This window comes from Phocoena sinus, chromosome X, assembly GCF_008692025.1.
Source record: "Phocoena sinus isolate mPhoSin1 chromosome X, mPhoSin1.pri, whole genome shotgun sequence".
NCBI lineage: Eukaryota > Metazoa > Chordata > Mammalia > Artiodactyla > Phocoenidae > Phocoena > Phocoena sinus.
The window spans coordinates 100140344-100162320 of record NC_045784.1 but is presented as its reverse complement, the minus strand read 5'-3'; the positions used below and the strand labels follow the sequence as shown (position 1 = coordinate 100162320).

Below are 21977 nucleotides of genomic sequence, written 5' to 3'. Positions count from 1 at the left end.
ATTCTCTGTTCGAAATGGAGTCCCTGTAGTTGAACGGTATTCCAGGTTCCATAATGCTGGGGAAGTTTGAAATATTGGCATTGGCTCTGGATAAATTCAGAGTAATTATCAGAATCTTTTTCTTCAGTATTCTAAAAAATAAAAGGTAGTCTAATGGATTTGAGAATAAGCAGTTTATTGGAGACAAAAAGAGCTGCTCTCAGCTCTTAAACTTTTCAGCTTATCAAGCTCTTTCTTGTTTGTGACATATATCTTTATTGGAGTATAATCACTTTACATTGCTGTGTTAGTTTCTGCTGTACAACAAAGTGTATCAGCTATACGTATACATATATCCCCATATCCCCTCCCTCGTGAGCCTCCCTCCCGCCCTCCCTATCCCACGCCTCTAGGTCGTCACAAAGCACCAAGCTGATCTCCCTGTGCTATGTGGCTGCTTCCCACTAGCTATCTATTTTACGTTTGGTAGTGTATATATGTCCATGCCACTCTCTCGCTTTGTCACAGCTTACCCTTCCCCCTCCCCGTGTCCTCAAGTCCATTCTCTAGTAGGTCTGCGTCTTTATTCCCGTCTTGCCCCTAGGTTCTTCATGACCACTTTTTCTTTTTTTTTTTAGATTCCATATATATATGGAGTACCATCTTTGGTTTTCTCTTTCTGACTTACTTCACTCTATATGACAGACTCTAGGTCCAGCCACCTCATTACAAATAACTCAATTTCATTCCTTTTTATGGCTGAGTAGTATTCCATTGCATATATGTGCCACATCTTCTTTATCCATTCATCTGTCAGTGGACACCTAGCTTGCTTCTGTGTCCTGGCTATTGTAAATAGGGCTGCAATGAACATTTTGGTACATGACTCTTTTTGAATTACGGTTTTCTCAGGGTATATGCCCAGTAGTGGGATTGCTGGGTCATATGGTAGTTCTATTTGTAGTTTTTTAAGGACCCTCCATACTTTTCTCCATAGTGGCTGTATCAATTTACATTCCCACCAACAGTGCAAGAGTGTTCCCTTTTCTCCACACCCTCTCCAGCATTTATTGTTTCTAGATTTTTTGATGAGGGCCATTCTGACCAGTGTGAGGTGATACCTCATTGTGGTTTTGACTTGCATTTCTCTAATGATTAGTGATGTTGAGCATCTTTTCATGTGTTTGTTGGCAATCTGTATGAGTGACATGGTCTTAATGTTACTGATGTTTCCTACCCATTTTTTTTCCCCCTTTGTTGTCACAGTGAAATTTTTTCTAAGGCCAGACTTTCCAGATTGTTGGACTAGCTGTCAGGATGATGAACCACACAAGTTTCCCGATATATTTTAATAATCAGACTTTTAAAAGCACTTGACACATTAATACCCTTAGTGTAGAACTGTCATTTCCTCAGTCAACCCACACACATTATTTTCATGTTATTATACTATTTTAAATTTATGGTGTCTGGAAAGAACCAGAAGATGCAAGTAGTGACTTGACACTTTCTTAGAAAAACCACTTATGTAAGTTCATCTTTACAAGTTTACAAATTATAGGTCATCAGCCCTGGCAGTCAGTGGTCATTTTGAAACTTCTTTTCTCTAAGGAAATAGCTCCATTTTTCAGTCACTGCTTGCTTGGTAATGTTATCACCTCTGTTAATATGCAGCTATTAAGTTTTCGATATATTGTTCCTAATATTTATATTCTGAGAATTTATCATCTTCAGGCCAAGGAGAGTTGTTATATAAGACTGAGGCGCTAGAGGCTTCCTTCTTCTGACTGAATCCTTACCCTGTTTGAGTTCTTCCCACGTTATGCTCAATTGGAAACAAGAAGTAGACTACCCCGTTGGGCAAGCGGCTGGCTTCCTTGCTCATGACCTTCAGAAATCACCCCTTTAATGTCTTATTAAAAACAGTCTTCTGTGTTTCACTTTGAAAGTGACAGGATACAAGAGAATCATGCTTTTCATGAGCTGTTCCTAAATTTGTAATAACTGTTTGATTATATTTAGACTTTAAAAACACAATCGCCCAGAGCTTAAACCTAAGGATAATAATTTAAATATTCTACAAAAATACTCCCCGTCTAGATGGTAAACAGAGGTCCATTTTTATCTTAATTCATAAACTGTGTTTTCACAAATAAATGTATGATTATAATATAGACACAAACCCTCAATACCGAAGGACAACTATAATTCCATTTAGAGGGCAACTATTTGATATTTCTTTCTGTTTGAAATTTTCTCCTAGAATCTATAAGAAACTAAGCTTTTGTAGAAGGTGACTGCTTCCCTTAAAATCAGCATACCCAGCAAATCCATTCTGTGCTACATATTTGAAGTTAAAATGTATTGGAAGTTTGTTTTAAAAAATCGTGTGATTGACTTATTAAGTACACTCCAATATAGAGTCTTGATTCCAGGAGAACCTTCAGGCCCAAAAGAGTCATTATGTAAAACCAAGTAGCAAGCAGCTTCGTTTTGTTTTGTTTTCTTTTCCGCCTGACCCACCCTACCCCTTTGAGTTCCTCCTATTTTACACCCATGTGGGGATATGAAGTAGGCGGGTCCGTCTCGTCACATTCTGTATCGTTGAGGTAACCAATCGTGATGTAACCACCCTGATTACCTCCCAAAAGAAGAACATTAATGTGTTCTTCTGAATTCTGTTTATAATGTTTCTCCTTGTATAAATGAGAAGAGGATATGTGTCAGTTGCCCTTTGTAATTTTCTTAGACCCATTATTTTTGCAGAATAGTAGATTTTGGTTCTAAAGAAATGCTTGCTTATATTTCTGAATGTTCCAGCGAGGCAGGGTTTTTAAACATTTCTCATGTTCCATAAGCGTTTTTTAATGGCACCCCCTCCCTCCGCCCCACACTAACATCTGTTGTAATAACATTCCATCTTAACTGATTATGTTGACATAGTCATATGTCTATGTAAATAGAGAAGGGGAGTAGGAATGGGTGTCAGGAAAACGGGATTGATGGGAAAATCATTTCACAGTTTAACAGGTTCATTAGTACCAGTACATCATTTATTCTTCATACACACAATAACCATTGCCTGTATATAATGATGAAAAGAAAACAGTGGCAGCGTTTGCAAGACATTTTAGGTCATTTTAATGCATTTAGCCTTTTAAAATCTTGCCATGGAGTGTATGGACCCAAGCCCATAGTACATAAAAACGATACTGTTAGTGTGTGTGTGAGCCTGGCTTATTGCTGAAATATAATTCCTTAGAAATGCTACTTTCCTTTGACACTGGGTACAGTGGGAAACTGGGGAAAGCTTAGAGTAGTTGTCACTTAAGTGAAAAAGGGGTCAGTTATTTCTGGTATCTTTCAAAATAGTCGTATAAGAAATTGATCTTCCATTGAAGATTTCAGTGTTGAGGAGAAATATGACGGCTCAGATATCTTTCACTTCAGTTAAATAAGTCAGGGTTTCAAGTAATGAAATAACTTATAGAAAACGTGTTAGATTTTTCCAAATAAATGTACAATAAAATTACTGAAATTTATCAAATGCATCCATATCCCTTAATGGATTTGCAGTTTATTAAGCGACATATTACTAACTGGCACTCTAGGTTTCTAGAGACCATCCCCTCTTTGTGGGAGCCATTATTGTCCAAATGGTTTTCTTCAGGACTAATCTCTTTCCTAACCTCAAAGAACAAGTAAATTCCACGTCATCCCTTTGCGCGATTCTGAACTCCAGTGGAATCACCTGAGAAAATAAGAGTCCCTGATGAGTTATGTGAAATAACCAACCGAAGTGCAATTCTTGAATTAGGGAGGGTCTCTAATTTAAATACTAGGCCACCAGACTACTGAAGGTGATTCTCTAGAATAGGGATCAGAAAGCTGATCCCTATTGCCAGAAAGGAAATCTTTTTGGCTTTGCAGGCTGTAGGATCTCTGTCACAACTAATCAGCTCCGCTATTGTATTATGAAAGCAACTATAGACAATTTGTTTATAAACAAATGAGTGAAGTTGTGTTCCAATAAAGCTTTATATGTGAACACTGAAATTCGAATTCCATATAATTTTCATATTTCACGAACTATTCTTCTTTTGATATGTGTTTCCAACTCGTTAAAAATGTAAACGCCATTCATATTTTTATCCTGTTGGCCATACAAAAGCAGACGACGTACTGGATTTGGCTTACAGGCGGTAGTTTGCCTGACCTCCCCTGTTCTAGATTTTCCCAATTACCTCATTACCATTCCTACCTGTCACAGACTGTGATGGACTCACTGCTTTGTGGCTCCAACTCCTTGAGGCTCATCCCGTGTCCCCTCCCCCTATCAAGGTGGTTGGCCCTAACATCTCATTGCCTTGTAAATACGGAAAATAGAACTAAGGGCATGTATCTATATATAGACTTGTTAATTAGATATATTCTATTTTAAAACTAAATATATTGATTTTACTAATAACAATAACAATCCTGCATGGAGACAATAAAGATTAAATGATGGGAAAAGCTAAAGGAGATGGCTTATCTAGCTGGAAGAAGACAAGTTTAGGGACGATGAACTATTATATACTTGTTGTGTTACTGGTGATTAATAGCCATCTTACATTTCAGGGACCCCTGTATGAGAAAGTATAGATGGATTCTTATAACCCCCATTACCAAAAAAATGCAGTTAACTCAGTGATAGAAGAACAGCATTATCTTTCTACATAGGAAAATTTTAATAATCGTAAAGAGTGAATAACTATTCAGATTCTAGCTCCCTATAAAAAAATAAGAGGAAACTAATGCAAACTGCATAAGAACAGGTTGAATTAGATGTAAAGAAAGAGTGTAACAGTCTAGAAATTTCAAAGGTCAAGGCAGAGTTCTTCATTAAGAAAAGCACAGAACTGGAGTAAAAGCTACCTTTGACATCAAATAGACGGAAAGAAGTCTTTAAAACCCTTCTGATAGGATGTGTGATTAGACTACATTCTTTTGTCGGATAAAACCCTACCATTAATGATATACATTCAGGAGGATTTTGCTTGTCGATTAGGCAAAAGTCATGCTGAAGGCAAATGGAACTGAACATTCAAGAAGACATCCAGGACTTCCCTGGTGGCGCAGTGGTTAAGAACGCTCCTGCCGATGCAGGGGACACGGGTTTGAGCCCTGGTCCGGGAAGATCCCACATGCTGCAGAGCAACTAAGCCTGTGTGCCACAACTACTGAAGCCCGTACACCTAGAGCCTGTGCTCCGCAACAAGAGAAGCCACCACAATGAAAAGCCCGTGCACCACAACGAAGAGTAGCCCCTGCTCGCCGCAACTAGAGAAAGCCCGTGCGCAGCAACGAGGACCACCGCAGCCAAAAATAAATAAATTTAAAAAAAAAAAAGAAGAAGACATCCAGTGACTGAAAATAGTCACAAACAATATTGGAGCAAACAATTTTAGTTTGTCATTAATTGTGGAAATAGCCCTTATTTGGGGACAAGATTTTGCAGGATCTTGCTACCTGATGGGAAGGTTTAGAAGATATAGAGTTGGTGAGGGCCCAAGCCTGAAGCAATGAACAAAAATAACAAGAGATAAAAAAAGAGAACAGTTAAAAGCCTTTGAAATAAGACTGAAAATTCAAAACTAAAGTAGAAAAGGAAATCGGTAAAGGGATACGAGAAGTGGTATCATGCAGGTGTTGTTAGAGGAGAAATAAGTAGTTCATGTAGTGAATTTGTTGAAATGAAGTTATTGAAGAGAGTAGAAAATTAATCTCTCTCTCTCTCTAGTTTTGCCTGTTCTCACATTACTGTTGTTTTCTTAAATAGGAAAACTTGTTCAAAGGATGATTCATCAATTAGGATTGCATTTGGCTGCAAGTAGCCAAATTTTATTCCGGTGGCTTGATCAAATAGCCCCACTCAGTATCCTCCTGCTTCCATTCCATTGCCTGCAACTGTATCATATCATCAATTCCAGCTTCAAGGGAACCTGCTAATTTGAATTTTATTTTGAGTTGGGCACAGTGCTTTCCTGAGCAGTGTTGTGGTTCTGTTAGTAAGAAAAAAGCAGGGTTAGTGGAGACAAGCATTTGGGTTAGCAAGTGGCAACGTCTGCGATAAATAGTATAAACTTCTCAAATCAGTCTAGGTGTTGTACTTTTGACCAGAGTCCTCCTAACATCCCTATTGTTTTTCTGCCTTTTAAAAAAGATCACATTTTCTATCTGTCTGGACTGTCATTGTTCTAGTCTTAAGGTTATAACACATTGATATTTAAGTAAGATGAGGCCTCAGATACTTTATGTTAAAGATGATAAATTTGTTACTGAGAGGAAGTACCCCTGATAAAAATCTGAACTTCATATTATGCTGCTAATCATCTTCAAGTTAAGAGCGGTACTGGCTACAACGGTATCGGGTGGTTATATACAAGCTATTGGCTTTAATGTGTAAATACTGAAAAATTATCGTCAGTGTCCATTTTGTAGTCTGGATATAAAATAAAGCAGTAGGCATCAAAACATACACCAGGCAGTGTGCATACTTTCATTTTCAACTTAAAATTTTGCTTCATATCTGTTAACCTTTGTTTCCTATATGGTGTATCATATAGAATCAAAAGTGTTTTTCTTCCTTGTGATGTTTTTCATCTTTTCTTCCCACATATGTAGAGCAAAGAAATGGGAGAAATGTCAAATTATAAAGATGTAACAAGATCCTAGAAGAAAAGAAATCCTAGTGATTTCTTTTTTTTTTTTTTTTTTGCGGTACGCGGGCCTCTCACTGTTGTGGCCTCTCCTGCTGCGGAGCACAGGCTCTGGACGCGCAGGCTCAGCGGCCATGGCTCACGGGCCCAGCCGCTCCGCGGCATGTGGGATCTTCCCGGACCGGGGCACGAACCCGTGTCCCCTGCATCGGCAGGCAGACTCTCAACCACCGCGCCACCAGGGAAGCCCAATACTAGTGATTTCTGCAGCAACAGAAATGTTACCTTATTATATTACGTAGCTCATCTGATGTAACGTATCAATGTATTAATGGTTCATATTATTAACATAACGTCAATAATTAATATAAGTGACCCCCAAAGAATATCTCCTAGCTATAATAGAAATGTTTCAGTTATTTGGATATTATTATTATTCCATCTAAAAGGAAAAATGATTAATTGCTAAATTTGAAATTATAAATCATTTTTAAAAATTCATTCATTCTTTCCTTTTATTTTTTAAACAACAGCTACAGTAGAATGTTACAATCCAAGAACAAATGAATGGACCTACGTTGCCAGAATGAGTGAGCCCCACTATGGCCATGCTGGAACTGTGTATGGAGGCGTAATGTATATTTCAGGTAAATAATTGCAAATGCAATTAATGTAATGCATAGACTTTTAGCTGTGTCGCCATCTTTCCATCTGGTGTTAATAATAATCCTGGAAATGGATAACCAAAATATAATTTGTATTGATTTTAAAATATATTTTGTGTGTACATTTGCATATGAATCCTTTGGCATTTTATAAGTTTATAAGACTAGCGGCAAGCCAGTCCTACTGTAAATACCTTACTTAGAAGAAATTGGGAAGCTTTCAGCTTCTCCAGCTTGCCTTTCAGTCCCCATACCCTGTACTCCAATAACTCGGTACTCTAATAACCACCATTCATATTCTCTATAACAACATTTAATTCATTTTTGTTCAGAATTTAGCTAAACTCTATGAGGCAATATATCATTATGTAACATATAAGCTCTACTGTGTATAAAACTTGCTACCAATATACATATAATGCATAATAATGTTCATTCTCTCATTTAGTGCAACCCATAATATATGTTTCTCTTGTCCTTAGCATTATAATGGGTTCTACTATGGTGTCATTGCATAAATAATTCTGTGTTGATTACCTGTATTTTGGCCATATGCACATATACTTTTCTGATAAAAAATTCGGAAACAGTTGCAGTTCGCTCAGTGTCCCAGTAACAGCTTTCATTCTCAAAACTGTTGGTGTTCAAATCATCCTTCCGTAGAATTTAGAAAGGAGTCTTATTTTAATGTAATGTTCACTTCAGGTATTGAAATTTTATTCCGTTATTCAGGTTCTTACCATTTGGCCCTGACACAGTCTACCTCTGACAGTTTTCCCCCTTTTGAAGGCCTGCCAGTGTCAGGCCAGCAGTTACGCTATTAGAGAACAAAGGCTGAGTCTTTGTGGTCTGAGTCTCTGAACGCTGCCTTACGAAATCTCTAATGAAGAAGGATCAGGGAAAGGCCTGTAGTGTATGACTGGCAGGTTTCTGGTGTTAAATATATGAGCAACTATGGGACATCTTATATTGAAAGAGCCATCCAGGAAATCATATTCTCCACTAATCAATGATTTACACCATCCACCTATTTTACGTGTGTAGCTGTTATGCCATTATAAGGAGGGCTCCAAGTCTTCTGGGGGGGGCGGAAAAATGACATTCGAATGGTTCTAGTGGTGCTTTGGCATAACTAGGGTACGTTGCACGAATGACCTTCCCAGTCAAGAGTAGGCTAGGAACCACAGCTGAGTTTCAGACCAAAGAGCACTGTTTTGCTTGCTGACAATTCAGTGAAGTACAGAAAAAATATCTAAAAGCAGGAAAAAAATCGATTGCCATCTGGCCACCAGACATAGAGCTCTGAATGATATGGCTAAAGATTAGTTTAGTTTTCTCCCTAATCTGCAGAATATATGGTCTGATCCTTTCATTGTACAGGCTGATTTAGATGTGCTCTAAGAATATACTTTGTAGACGATAGAGACTCGATAGAGCAACAACGAATTGCTGTACATACAAAATTCCATATATATTCAGCATTCTAATTCTTTAGCTTTTTAAGAGAGGACGTTACCCACCCTCACCCTACCCACCCAAAACTCGACAAAAATAATCAGTTCCGAACATTCGTCTAAGCTTGTACATTTGGACAATACTTTCGACTTTTCCGAAGCACTGTGATTTATTTCAGTTCATAGTCACAATCCTAATGAGAGAACTAGAGTGGACATTCTTATCTGACAAATGAGGAAACGGGCGCCTAGGTTTTAAAGTGCCCTAGCCCTGTGCTCAGCACCCAGAGGGTGCTCGCTGAAGGGCAGCAGCAGTGCATGATGCTTTGTAGTTGGGATTTCCTGTAAACCCAACTCTAAGAGTGGCCAAAATATGTTTTCATTCTGTAAAACCTCTTAAATCCCATGGGTCTCTGTCTGAGAAAGTCATTACAATAATATAAGCTGCATTTTTGTTCTTTAAGGAGATGAAAGTGTTATTTTCTTTATTTTTAATCCAGAGAAAGTATAGCAGGGAGACATTTATAAGAACAAGGTTGATAAGCTCTAAAATGTCATAATACCTGGATAGACGTTAATGATCTGTGACCTGTGACAGAGTCTCCTATTTACTTTTGCATTTTTATAATAATCTGTTTACCCCATGCCTGTAATTTTCATTCTCTAGGAGGAATTACTCATGACACTTTCCAAAAGGAGCTCATGTGCTTTGACCCTGATACTGACAAATGGATCCAGAAGGCGCCAATGACCACTGTCAGAGGTCTGCATTGCATGTGTACAGTGGGAGAAAGGCTGTATGTCATTGGTGGCAATCACTTCAGAGGAACAAGCGATTATGATGATGTCCTAAGCTGTGAATACTACTCACCGATCCTTGACCAGTGGACCCCAATTGCTGCCATGTTAAGAGGGCAGAGTGATGTTGGGGTCGCTGTCTTTGAAAATAAAATCTACGTGGTTGGTGGGTATTCATGGAATAATCGTTGTATGGTAGAGATAGTGCAGAAATATGATCCAGATAAAGATGAATGGCATAAGGTTTTTGATCTCCCAGAGTCCCTGGGTGGCATCCGAGCTTGCACACTCACAGTTTTTCCACCTGAAGAAACCACACCATCACCTTCTAGAGAGTCCCCTCTTTCTGCACCTTAAGATCGTCCCTACAACTAAGATGCTGTAGTCCTATCTTTGCAACGTGTCATGGATTCTCTTCTTTCGCCCTCCCCCTTAAGTAGTGTATGTTAGGATTAGCCTCCAGTAATTGATACAAATATTGGAAAAAAGACGACATTGATGTTCTTTGTGCTGTTTGTTTGGTGGTAACAAAACCATTCTGGAAATGTATCCCATAGAAGCTGATGTTTAACATACGAGGAGAAAGAAAAAAAAAAAAAAAAGCAAGGCAAAGTATTGTCTATAAGATGTTTCTGCAGTACTTTTTTGATGCTGTGTACTGGGTGTAAGGTATTTGTCATCTTACATTAGAAAGCCAAATAAACCAAGTTGAAGGTGGATTATAGTAAATGTACAACTGTGCTAACTAGGCTTCAAAGTAAAAAGTTTTCCTTTCATCTTTGACTGTGAGATGTGAAAGGGAGGTAGCCCGCTCCAACAGGAAACAATAGACAAAAGGTTGCCAACTCGCATGAGCTACCTCCCTCTTTTCATAAAGTATTTTTGACATATCTGTCAGCCCACCTGTCTGTGGGGTACGTTGAGAACACATCAAGTTTCTTAGACACACAGGAGAAAGAATAATTGTAATTCATGAATATTAATTTAAAAAAACAGCATGACCCCTCAACTTGTAAGCAAGGCTTTGGGGTTCTTTAAGTGTGTATAAGTATAGACACACGCATATATCAAATAGAAGAATTTTAAAAACTGAGTAGCACGTCAAACAAATGCCAAAAAGAAAACTTTGAAATTTCTTCCAAAAAGCAGCTTCCATTAAAATGGGAATTCAGTATGCACGTACTGAATGCACGTATGTAGAATCATACTGAATCTAGGTGAATAAGGGCTAGAAATTTTGAGCAACTCAATTTGTCATTTGGCCAAATTTTTCCTTCCAAAACTGTAATGTACACCTTCTCCTTTGCTGTTGAGGTAACTTACATATTATATGTATTCTGTATACTCGGTTCATAAGATTATTTAGCACAAAGTATAGCAGCTCCACCTGGTGAGCTACTTTCGCTCAGTGAATTCCACTTCCATGTTTTATTTTTTTTGTTCAATAAAAACATTTAATGTCGCTTTGGTGTGAGGTATCCTGTTCTTGTCTGAGTTGGCTTCCTTTGGCTTCCTTTGATTAAATACCTTTCTTTTTTCTTTTTAGTATGCCAAGATCCAAATGATCAGAACTTAAGAGTACTGAACAGCTTGGATTAATGAATACTAATGACTTTCATTCAAGGAAGAAAAGAATTTGACCAGGTCAAACTTCATTGGTGAAAACTCATTGTTGGTTGTCTTTGAGGAATTAGTTTGTAGAAGATGCTAACTGACCCCTCTCCATCCCCACAGGGTAATAATATGTCTAAACCACAAGAGCAGTGAAATTTCTGAGGTCGGTTTCCCGGGTCTTCCAGAAGATCCATCGTGCCTAACGAGAAGGGATTGTGTAAAATGACTTAAGAGATTTGTTCTTGACCGAAAAAATGTTTTTGTAAGAGATTGATAATTATGTTAGGGCCATATGTATGATCTTTCCTACTTTATCTGCAAATGACCCGATTAAATCTGAACCAAAAATTTCGAGCTATTCCAAACCAACTAGAGTGTTGCCAAAGTTCTTATCTGGTGGAGAATTGCCAGTGCCCATGTCACTGTCTCTGTCCTGAGTTAATCATAATGAAGAAAACAATTTTCCTATCAGTGGTACTTTTGAATGTTAGGAGAAGCCTGGTTTGAATTTGAAAGACCCTCTTTGGCAAGATTGTTCTTAAGTCAGAGAAACTGGTCACGTGATTTCAGTTGTCTGCTTATAGGCAGATCAGATTCAGCCATTTGCAGAGTTAACACCCTCCTGAACATGGGAACATGTACCGGACAGACTAATGGTCCCACCACAGTCCAGTATGGGTGTTCCTGTTCAGGCGGCTCTCCTCCAAGCAGCAAAGGTTTTTTCCATCTTGTGGCTTCTTCTGCCTCTTGGGTCCTCGGAATCTTCTCCGTTCAGTCAGCAGAAGAAAAATGGAACATTGCAGGTATGAGGGCCGTCGGGTTTGAAAGAGGCATGCATCACTTCTACCCACGTTCTGCTGGCCGGAAGTCAATCCTGTGTCCACACAGAAGCCCAAAGGGGACTGGAAAATAGCAGATAGCCGCGTGCCCAGAAAGAAGAGGAAACAGGGCTGGTGATCCGGTCGCAGTTTGCCGCAGGGAATAACAAAGCACAAGGTTCTGTTTGACAGCTTACCTTTTCTGCATCCAGGCCATATGTTATTTAGAATAACAATTCATGTCATGCAAGTGCTGTTATTAAACAATTCCAACAGCTGGTAAATTATTACACATTTTCCTTCACAGCGAATTAACAATTTTTCTTTATAAAAAATCTCTGACAGTCATTAGTTGGCTCTACAAGCATTTCTCCCATTTGCCTTTCTTAGGTTCTTGATCTACTTGAAAAAGGAGCTACTGAATACATTAAATCTCAAAAGGTTCATCATTTCCCTTCCTGGTCAAGGCTGGTAGAGTGAGGAAGATGAAAGAAAACAGCTACTTTGCCTGTTTCTAGAATTAAAAAAAAATTCAGCTCATAATCAGGTTTGCCCTGAAAAGTAAAATGATGACCTGAACCTGTTTCCTCTCTAATATTACTTTAGAGACTTAACAATATATAAGTATGTATTGTTTCCTTGCAAGTTGCTAAAATAATTCCCTCCCATTATACCCGGAGAGAGTGCCCCCATAGGGCAAGTAAGTGGTGTTGTATTTCATTAGTTCAACTGTGACCTTTTTTTTTTTTTTTTCCATTTCAAGGGCCTTTGTGTATTGCCCACCCCCCCAAGAATGGTAAGTAGACTTCCTCATGTGGAAAGTTGGCCCTGCCTCTAATTTTATTCTTGGCCATTGTGTCTTATTTTCAAGGCACTAGACCTCAGGTTTAGTCCTTTCCACATCAGAGATCTCTTGGAGTATGCGGGCAGGAAAGTAAACGTGAAACAAGTTCACAGGGATTAAAGGAATTTTATTTTAAATTGGTCAAATCACGTAGTATTTTACAACTCTTGGTAATTATAAAAAGGCAAAATACGGAAAAATTGGTAAATACAAGAAAGAAGAAAAGTCATTCATCTCCCCCCCATATCAGTAACGATTGCTAAATGTGAGTATATTGGTTTTATACAATTATCAGAACGTTACAGGTTGGCCAACGTTTTCTGTAAAAATCAGTAAATATTTTAATCTCTGTGGGCCGTTGGTCTCTGTGGCAACTACTCATCTCTGATGTTGTAGTGCAAAAATGTCGATAATGTGTAAATGAATGAGTGAGGATGTGTTCTAATAAAAGTTTAGGACACTGAAATTTGAATATCATATAATTCTCACGTAGTATAAAATATGACTCCTCTTTCGAGTTTTCAGCCATTTAAAAATTTTTAGCTCCCGGGCCATAGAAAAACAGACCATGGACCAGACTTGGTCCATGGTCTGTAGTTTGCTGACTCCTGCATTACAAGAGTGCATTTCATTATCATTCACTTATTCTTTTTAAAAAAAATTAATCAATTCGTTTATTTTTAGCTGCTTTGGGTCTTCGTTGCTGCGTGAGGGCTTCCTCTAGTTGTGGCGAGCGGGGGCTACTCTTTGTTGCGGTGCGCGGGCTTCTCATTGCGGTGGCTTCTCTTGTTGTGGAGCACGGGCTCTAGGCGCGCAGGCTTCAGTAGTTGTGGCACGGGAGCTCTGTAGTTGTGGCTCGCGGGCTCTAGAGTGCAGGCTCAGCAGTTGTGGCGCACGGGCTTAGTTGCTCCGTGGCGTGTGGGATCTTCCCGGACAAGAGCTCAAACCCGTGTCCCCCGCATTGGCAGGCGGACTCTTAACCTCTGCGCTACGAGGTAAGCCCCCCATTTATTCTTTCAAGAAACACTTACTGTGAACGTATTTTGTATCAGTCAGTGAAGAGTCCTAGGGTCTACAAAGATGAATAAAACTGAATCCCTGCCCTCAAGGAGCTCAGTCTAATTGGGTAGATAGATGCTTACAACGTAGTGTGCTGGAGGCTAGGATGGGTGTCTAAAGAAGCCACATCTGAACAAGTCACAAAAATAGATGTTTATAAAATGAATGCCTGGGACTCGAGTGCCTGCATTAATAAAATACAACTTTTCTTGCCACAAAGCTATAAATAAAAGAATACGCATAAGGAAGGGGCAGCCAGTCCATGAAAGCCCAGCTCCTGCCACCTGATCAACTTGATCTATTTACCCCAACTCCCAACTTGCTGGTTCTGTGCTAAGTAGGATCACACACAACGTGTCCTTTAAAATACTCTGTAACCAGCAGAGTACAGGATGGGATATTTAACAAGACTTTCCTAAAATCTCTGTGCGTCAATATGTTTTTTTACTGCAAGTAACAGAAATCCCCAACTCTAACAATAAGGAAATGTGTTTTCTCACAGAGCTGCAAAGCCCACTGGAGATAAAGGAGGCCCCAGGCAAGATGTACTTAGCTCAGTGTCATCAAACTCCCAGGTTGGTTTTTTTTTTTTTTTCCTCATATCCCCACTCTGTTTGCAACAGCATTTGTAAACACTGTGTTTTGCCAGTAGCATCCCTTGTTCACATCCACAGAGAGAGAAAACCTCTCCCTCAATCATGGAATTTAAATTCTCTTTAGTCTGATGGAGGCAACCCAGGACATATGTTTCTCGTGGCCCTGTTGCCAGGGGAATGCGGTGCACGGCTTGGCTTAGATTAACTATCTTACGTGAAATTGTTGTTGGGGAATTAACCATAATACCCTCCTCTCTCAGGAAGAACAAGAAGGAAACATGGAGAAGGAAATTTAGCTAATTGGACTGACTGGTTCACTTTGTCCCAAATCAGTCTAGGCTTTTTCTAGGTTCATGTTTTTCAAAGTCTGGGTCACAACCTATTAGTACAGAAATTCCCAAAGTGTGGTCCAGGCAACCTGGTGTCTCTGAGACTCTTTGAGGGAATTCATGAGGTCAAAACTATTCTCAAGTGTACAGTGGCATTTTCCAGAGGTTGAAGGACACGCGGTGATACCATCACTCTGTCAGGTAATAGGATATGAGTTTGTGTATTCTTGTATTTTAAAAACCCTCAGGGAGTTCTCTGGTGGTCCAGTGGTTAGGACTCGGTGCTTTCACTGCCGTGGCCCCGGGTACAATCCCTGGTCGGGGCCAAAAAACAAAAGCAAAAAAAACCCTCTCATTGTTCGTTTCTAATACAGTAAACATCAATAGCTATAACTCACATAAACACAACCTCTTTGGTATCCTCAAATTTTAAGAATGTATGGGAGTCCTGAGACCCAAAAGTCTGAGAACTACTGAGTTGTAAGATCAGTTTTAGAAACATTTTGTACAGAAATGGAATAAAAAATAGAGTGTGCCGTACATCATAAATGTAAGTATTGTTTTGTGAAGTTTTCTTTGGATTATGTATATGTGTTTATATATACACATGTATTTAATCAAAAGAAAAAAATTCACAAAACAATACTTATATATGTGTGTGTGTGTGTGTGTGTGTGTGTGGTTACAATATAAGTAAAATGTTCTAATGTGGGACCTGATCAAAAATGGTTGAAAGCACTGCTCATTGGTCCTGAGCATACTCCATGTAACAAAGGCCCTCTTCCCACCATTCCCTCCACCACCAAGGAACACACTCAAGTCTCCTGGGTTGTTTAAAGTCCTGACACCAAAGAGTGAGGCCCCAGCAGATACATCACCTAAGGTTTGATTTCTCAGTTCTCATGTCTTATCTGAAAATCTACCTGTTCCCTCAGTGATTAAACCCAGGCAGCCACAACCACCTGTAAGGTCTGCCCTAGCCTGGTAGGAATTTGCACCAAAACCACATTAGACGACAACACATACTCTGAATGTAGCGTAAGTGGCACACAATCATGGCAGCAGGCCATGATTTTGATTCGTCACACAAATCTCTTCACGAAGGTGTTTCTCAAAAGGAACAGTAGCTGTAATAGACATTAATAAATATGGAAAGCAGGGACTTCCCTGGCGGTCCAGTGGTTACGACTCTGCGCTTCCATTGCAGGGGTCACGGGTGCGATCCCTGGTCGGGGAACTAAGACCTCGCAAGCTGCGTGGTGTGGACAAAAATAAAATAAAATGTACAGCTTTCAAAATAAGGAAATAAAGGAATGAATAAATACAGAAGGCAAAAAAGGCCTGACTGTAAGCCATAGAAACCAAACTCCAGCCAGCTGAGGCGAAAAGAAAAAAAATATATGAGACCAGTTATTGGGGCATCTTACACAACCATAAGAAGACCAGAGCTGCTGCTGGGACACAGGGAAAACCAGAGGAAGGACTCAAAGAGTGTCAGTACTCTGACTCTGCTTTTCTCTCAGGGTTGGACTCGTTGCTTCCCAGCCTCTTTGACACGGCAGTGGCTAGGAATGGGGGCTCGGAGAATGTCTGCCTTTCCCCACGATGACAAAATGCTCCCCGTTCCCCATCATCGGTTGAAAACTCCTTGGGAAGCACAGGGATAGGACGGGTTTACATTAGATGCTTACCTTTGGATGAATACGCAAGGGCCTCAGGGCCCTGATGTGAGGGGCAGGAACTCGATCCCTGGAAAGGGGTACATTCCCATTGAACGGGGGAATTATTTGGAGCCAAGATGTCTCCCAAATTGATGTCTAGGCAAATAATAAGTTCAAGCTACACAGAGTAACCCCACTGAGGTCCAAAGGAAAATGTGTGTGTGTGCCAATTAAGAGGTCAAATATTCCTCAAAAGCTAACAGAGTTTGTCTGGAGAACTGATTCCTACTCAGGACTCAGGAAGTACCTCTCCACCTGCTACCTTCCACCTCACTGTGGTCTACACATACCTACAGGCCTGCCTGCTTCGGAAGGACATCGTGGGACGTAGTCAGGAAGAACTCACACTGCTGCCTCTCATTGCCCGTCACCTTCACTGTACGGCATCTTGGTCCCGGTAGAGAGAGAAATGCAAAATGACAAAAACTGGCAGGATCTGAGTTAGGATCTCCAAGTGTTTGTTTTGTAGTCTTTAAAAAGGCAGCCCCCAAGCTGTTAGTTAAACACAACAAATGTGCAATGAAGTTGCTGTAGCAGATTTTCGGAACGAGGCTGGGAACGTGGTGGCAGGGCACCAAATGCAGTCACCATGGCCTAGCCAGGAACAGGTCCTTTGTCCTTGGGACAAGTTAGAGTGACTTGTGGCCAGAGCACTCAAGGGCAAGAGTAGGTGTCCTGGTGGCCACGAGAGCTGATAAAGGCTGGGACGTCTGTGACCTCATATCGGGTGCCTCCTCTCTGTCCCTGTACTAGAAGCTTTTTCCCACCAAGTCTTTGACACCCTCAGGTAAGAGAGATGATCACAGTCTCTCCTGCTAGAGGCATTGAGAAGGTTACAGGGAACGTGTGGATGTATTTGGGAGGCTTCTGGATGTGTGTACATAGGCTGTACGTCTCCACCAATTAGGAGTCCAGAATAAAATGTTTGGGACAACTGACTCAGGAGTGAGAGGTTTGCAAAGTCGTGGCAATGTCAGGTTGTGTGGTGCTGGGCAACCAGTCAGACTGATCCAGTGCAGAGGGCAGGGGCGGTCACAGCCAGGGCTACGTTCTTCCAGAGTCAGGTATCTGGAGTCAGGGAGTTGGCAGAGGGAGCTGAGTCAGGCACACAGGCTGCTGGACGGCCCATCCGCCGCCGTCTTCCTCATGCTGAAATTTTTAATACTAAAAATGAAATGTAAAGTAAAAAGCCTTGGGCTTCCCTGGTGGCGGAGTGGTTGAGAGTCCGCCTGCCGATGCAGGGGACGCGGGTTCGTGCCCCGGTCCGGGAAGATCCCACATGCCGCGGAGCGGCTGGGCCCGTGAGCCATGGCCGCTGAGCCTGTGCGTCCGGAGCCTGTGCTCCGCAACGGGAGGGGCCACAACAGTGAGAGGCCGGCGTACCGCAAAACAAAAAAAAGTGAAAAGCCTTCATTTCTGGTAAAGAGCCTTCAAGTTGAAAACTTCCTGGCACAACTGAGGACACAGCAATCTGAAGTCTCCTTTTCCTACTCAATCCTCTGTAATACCCTACATGGGAAAAGAATCCCAAAATGAATAGCTATATGAATATGTATAACTAAATCACTTTGCTGTACACCTGAAACTAACACAACATTGTAAATCAGCTATAGTCTAATATAAAATTAAAAATTAAAAAAAAAAATCAGTCTCCTTTTCCTGCCCCCCTCTGATGACTCTGAATGAGCCTTCCCACTTGGGAAGGGCTTGAATCTTTTTTGGATTCAATTCAATTAGTCCATTGCCTTAGACTAATGGCCCGAAAGGGCTAATCATCATCATCAGTGAAAATATTTCCAACAATAGAATTTTCCATCACGGGTTCGGAAGGGTGACATTTTTTCAGAGCTCTCAGCGGGGCCAGAAGCCTGAGAAGCATGCCTGGGGCATCCATGGGTACAGAGCTGAGCAAAAGTGAGTTTTTACAAGTATTTCTTAAGGTAGGCTAAACTGCTGTAACACACAGACCCCCAAATGATAAAGTCAACATTTTTGCTTCGTACGCACGTACCAGGCAAGCTGTGTTCTGGGTCTGAGGGTGGCTCTCCTCCACGCAGTCACTCAGGAGCCAGCTCTCCCATCTACAGCTTCCCAAATAGCCACGAACGTCTCCATTCCGGTGAGCACCAATCAGAGAGGAGGGAATAGCTGAGGAGCCAGTGAGAGGATTTGCGGGCCAGATCTGGCTGTGGTACACAACTTCCCACACAACTTTCAAGGAGGCTAGGAAATAAAATCTAAGGTTGGACTCAGAAGAAGAAAGAGACAATCGTGGTGAGGCGCTAGCAGATGCTGCCCCAGCAAAAGAGTCTCATCTCTTTGATTTAAGAGGCAATGCGTTGCCAAGGAACTGGCAGAACCTCATGCAGGGTCTGTCAGTCAAAAAGATCTCATGGGGCTTGAGATCGTGAAGTCAGAGAGGGGACGAGAGTAGATTGCTTTTGTAGATATCAATGAGGGAACCCCATCTGCTACGACCCCGGAACTGAAGATTAACCGTACTTAAAACAATCAAGATGACGCTGGTCAGACCACCACGTGATCAGCTTCAAGATGACTGTCACAGCTGACTGTGCTGTTTCTACATGTAGCCCCCTCCCTCCATCTATAAAAGCCCTTGCCCACTGCTCAATCCTGGGGGAGCTCCTGAAGCCCAGTGCCGGAGTCAGAACCTCAGGGGACTGTGGGCTCTGTCCATTCGGTGTAAAGTGTGAACCTCTCTTGTCAAGTAGACAGTCAAGAGCAAAATACAGGGGGAAACCGAGTCACGACCTCTGAGGCGTGGTTTGCTTCTTTTTCGTAAGAGGAAAAACTCCAAACCCAAAGTTATGCACTAAGGTTGGTAGCAAGAAATTGATTACAGATGATCAAAGCAGGGTCTGGACCCTCTGGACCAGGGTTTCCAGCAGGAAGCTTTGGTTGGCTATCACAGAGGAAACCCCAGTCTCCAGGATGGGCCAGGGGAACACAGGGACGTGCTCAAAAGCTGGCCCCAAAAAAAAAAAAAAAAAAAAAAAAAAAAAAAGCTGGCCCCGGTGAATTACTTCTGTGAGACTCCTAGGGTTCTGTGACAGAATCGTATTTTCTGACTGCTTTTTGAGGTTCCTCATAGCTACACTCGCTGTGAGGGCCTGAGAAGGCAAGGTCCCAGGAAGTCTAGGGAATTAGACACACTGCCCTTCAGTGTACAGATGTCGAGGGGCGGAGATAGCCGTCATGGCCTGGTCAGGTCAGGTAGGGAAGTTGCACAGGGCTCGACAGGTATGTATGTATGTATGTATTTTTGAATGAAAGCTTTTTTAAATTCTATAGTGGGGGCCCAGTTGTTTTGAGTCCTGAGCCTGGAGCCTGAGGGAGACTCTGGGGCCAGTGAGGCCAATGCCTCAAAGGACGCCCATTACTATCATCTAAGAAGAGATCTCGTGAACGGAGCTCCATCCAGAGAGGCCACAGGAGGAATATTTTGTCAGGGGCGCCTGGGACACGGCTGGAATCCATGGCGTTGCCCATTTGTCACATCTGGTGGCTGCTCTTTCTTTTTTCTCCCCTTTGATAGATTTCCTCTTTGAATCCCCCTCAGTCACTTACCTCTTCACGGAAGTGGGCAGATCTGGTTTTTTCTTTCTTTGCGGTACGCGGGCCTCTCACTGTTGCGGCCTCTCCCGTTGCGGAGCACAGGCTCCGGACGCGCAGGCTCAGCGGCCATGGCTCACGGGCCCAGCTGCTCCACGGCACGTGGGATCTTCCCGGACCGGGCCACGAACCCATGTCCCCTGCATCGGCAGGCAGACTCTCAACCACTGCGCCACCAGGGAAGCCCCAGACGTGGTTCTTTTCCAGGAGCATATCTGAAAGAGAGAGAGAGATCTGAGAGTAAGTACACGGAAAGGGTGGGAGTCTTTGGAAGGTGAAAGAATACCCACTCATCCATCAGGGAGGCACTGCCAAGTTTGCATCCAAGGGAAACACTGTGTGTGGTCACAGGTTAAGGAGACAGAGTTTTGAATGAGCTGGAGAGCTGACCCCTTTGTAGAGGTTGGGCTTAGGAGTCTGAAGGTGGTGAGGGAGGAGGGAGAACTGCGTCATGAACACATTGGGCAGGGCTCCCCCATATCTGCCACTTTCCTCTTCGTGGAATGAAGCAGACAGCACCCTCATAGAACGAGTCCTGCATGTCCCATTTTCTTGGATATCTGTGAGGGTGGCCCCGATAAGATTGGGGCACCCCTTCGTCAGGGGTGTCCTAGCCACACCACTCATGCTGCTGCATGGATAGCCAGGGGCTGTCTTGCAGTCGCCAAAAATCCAGGAAGGCACCATGGAAAATTGAAATGTTCCAACAGATTATATAGGAGGGGGCATGGGGACTTCCCTGGCGGTCCAGTTGTTAAGATTCGTGCTTCCATTGCAGGGGGCGCGAGTTTGATCCCTGGTGGGGTACTAAGAACCCACATGCCACGGCGGGGGGGGGAAGGAGGGGGCAATGGGTGTCTTTTAGTGAACCCACACACTGAGCATTTCACTCACTCCGCGCTAAGTTTTCGATCTGTTCTTTTCTTCTATGTAGCAAGCTGACAGGCTCACAAAGGTCCAAGAGCCCGGAGAGCCACCCACCTAATGCGCTCAGACTCTAAATGTATGTAGGAAAGCAACAGTTGCTTGGCCTGGGGAGCTGGGGGTTGGGGTGGACTGACTAAGGGTTAGATAGAAGAGCACAGTCGGTTGTAGGACAATGAACCCATTACACCACCCGGATGTCTCTGGAAAATGGCTCTTTGGTTACGTGAGGGAGAGTGGACCCTTATTCCACATTCTTGAGAGCGGGAGGGGCTCTTGAGAGTTGGCAGATGTTTTGGCCACAGGCCCACAGCCATTGGCAAGGGTTGAGAAGAGCCCAAGCCAGAGTTCTTTCGAGGGGGTAGCAGCAACACAAGGGGAGAAACCATCTCTTGAGGAATTTTTCACCAAACACTTGCCCTCTGAGTGATAATGACCATGATCGGAACTAGGGAGGCCCCTGTGAGAGTGGCCATGGCTTGGAGGGGTCCAGCACGGTAATAAGAGCCTGAGGAAAGGCCAGCCACTGGAGGGACAGGAAGAGCGGCGGCGACACTATAGTCACGGGCAGAAGACCTCTCAATTGCTCACATAGCACAGAGGATGGAGGCTCTGTTGGGAATGGTGACTCAGTGAAAACTGGGATCCCCTCCAGTTTCTTTTTTTTTTTCAATTTCATCTATTTTTTAATTTATTGGCAAAAAGGTGTTCATAGATGTCTCATCACTTTCATTTTATAGATCACTTGTTCTCATTTCCGATATTATTTATATGTGTGATATTTTTGTCTTAGTCTCTTTTGCTTGATTTCCTCAATTTTAATCTTTATTTCATTTTTTAAT

The 21977-nt window shown here is 42.1% G+C and overlaps 1 protein-coding gene across 7 annotated transcripts in view; it reads left to right on the top strand.

Moving 5' to 3' along the window:
* KLHL13 (kelch like family member 13) overlaps positions 1-11060 on the top strand; it is a 191937-nt gene extending 180877 nt beyond the window's left edge. For 4 of the 7 annotated variants that reach the window (XM_032620835.1, XM_032620832.1, XM_032620833.1 and 1 more), the window contains 2 exons: positions 7214-7327; positions 9467-11059. In XM_032620835.1, the coding sequence (XP_032476726.1) occupies positions 7214-7327; positions 9467-9954 (602 nt within the window). In that variant the 3' untranslated portion in view covers positions 9955-11059. Of the gene's footprint in view, positions 1-7213; positions 7328-9466 lie in introns of all 7 variants that reach the window. The other 3 variants (XM_032620831.1, XM_032620836.1, XM_032620837.1) reach the window with 1 other exon arrangement.
* The last annotated feature ends 10917 nt before the right edge of the window (positions 11061-21977 follow it).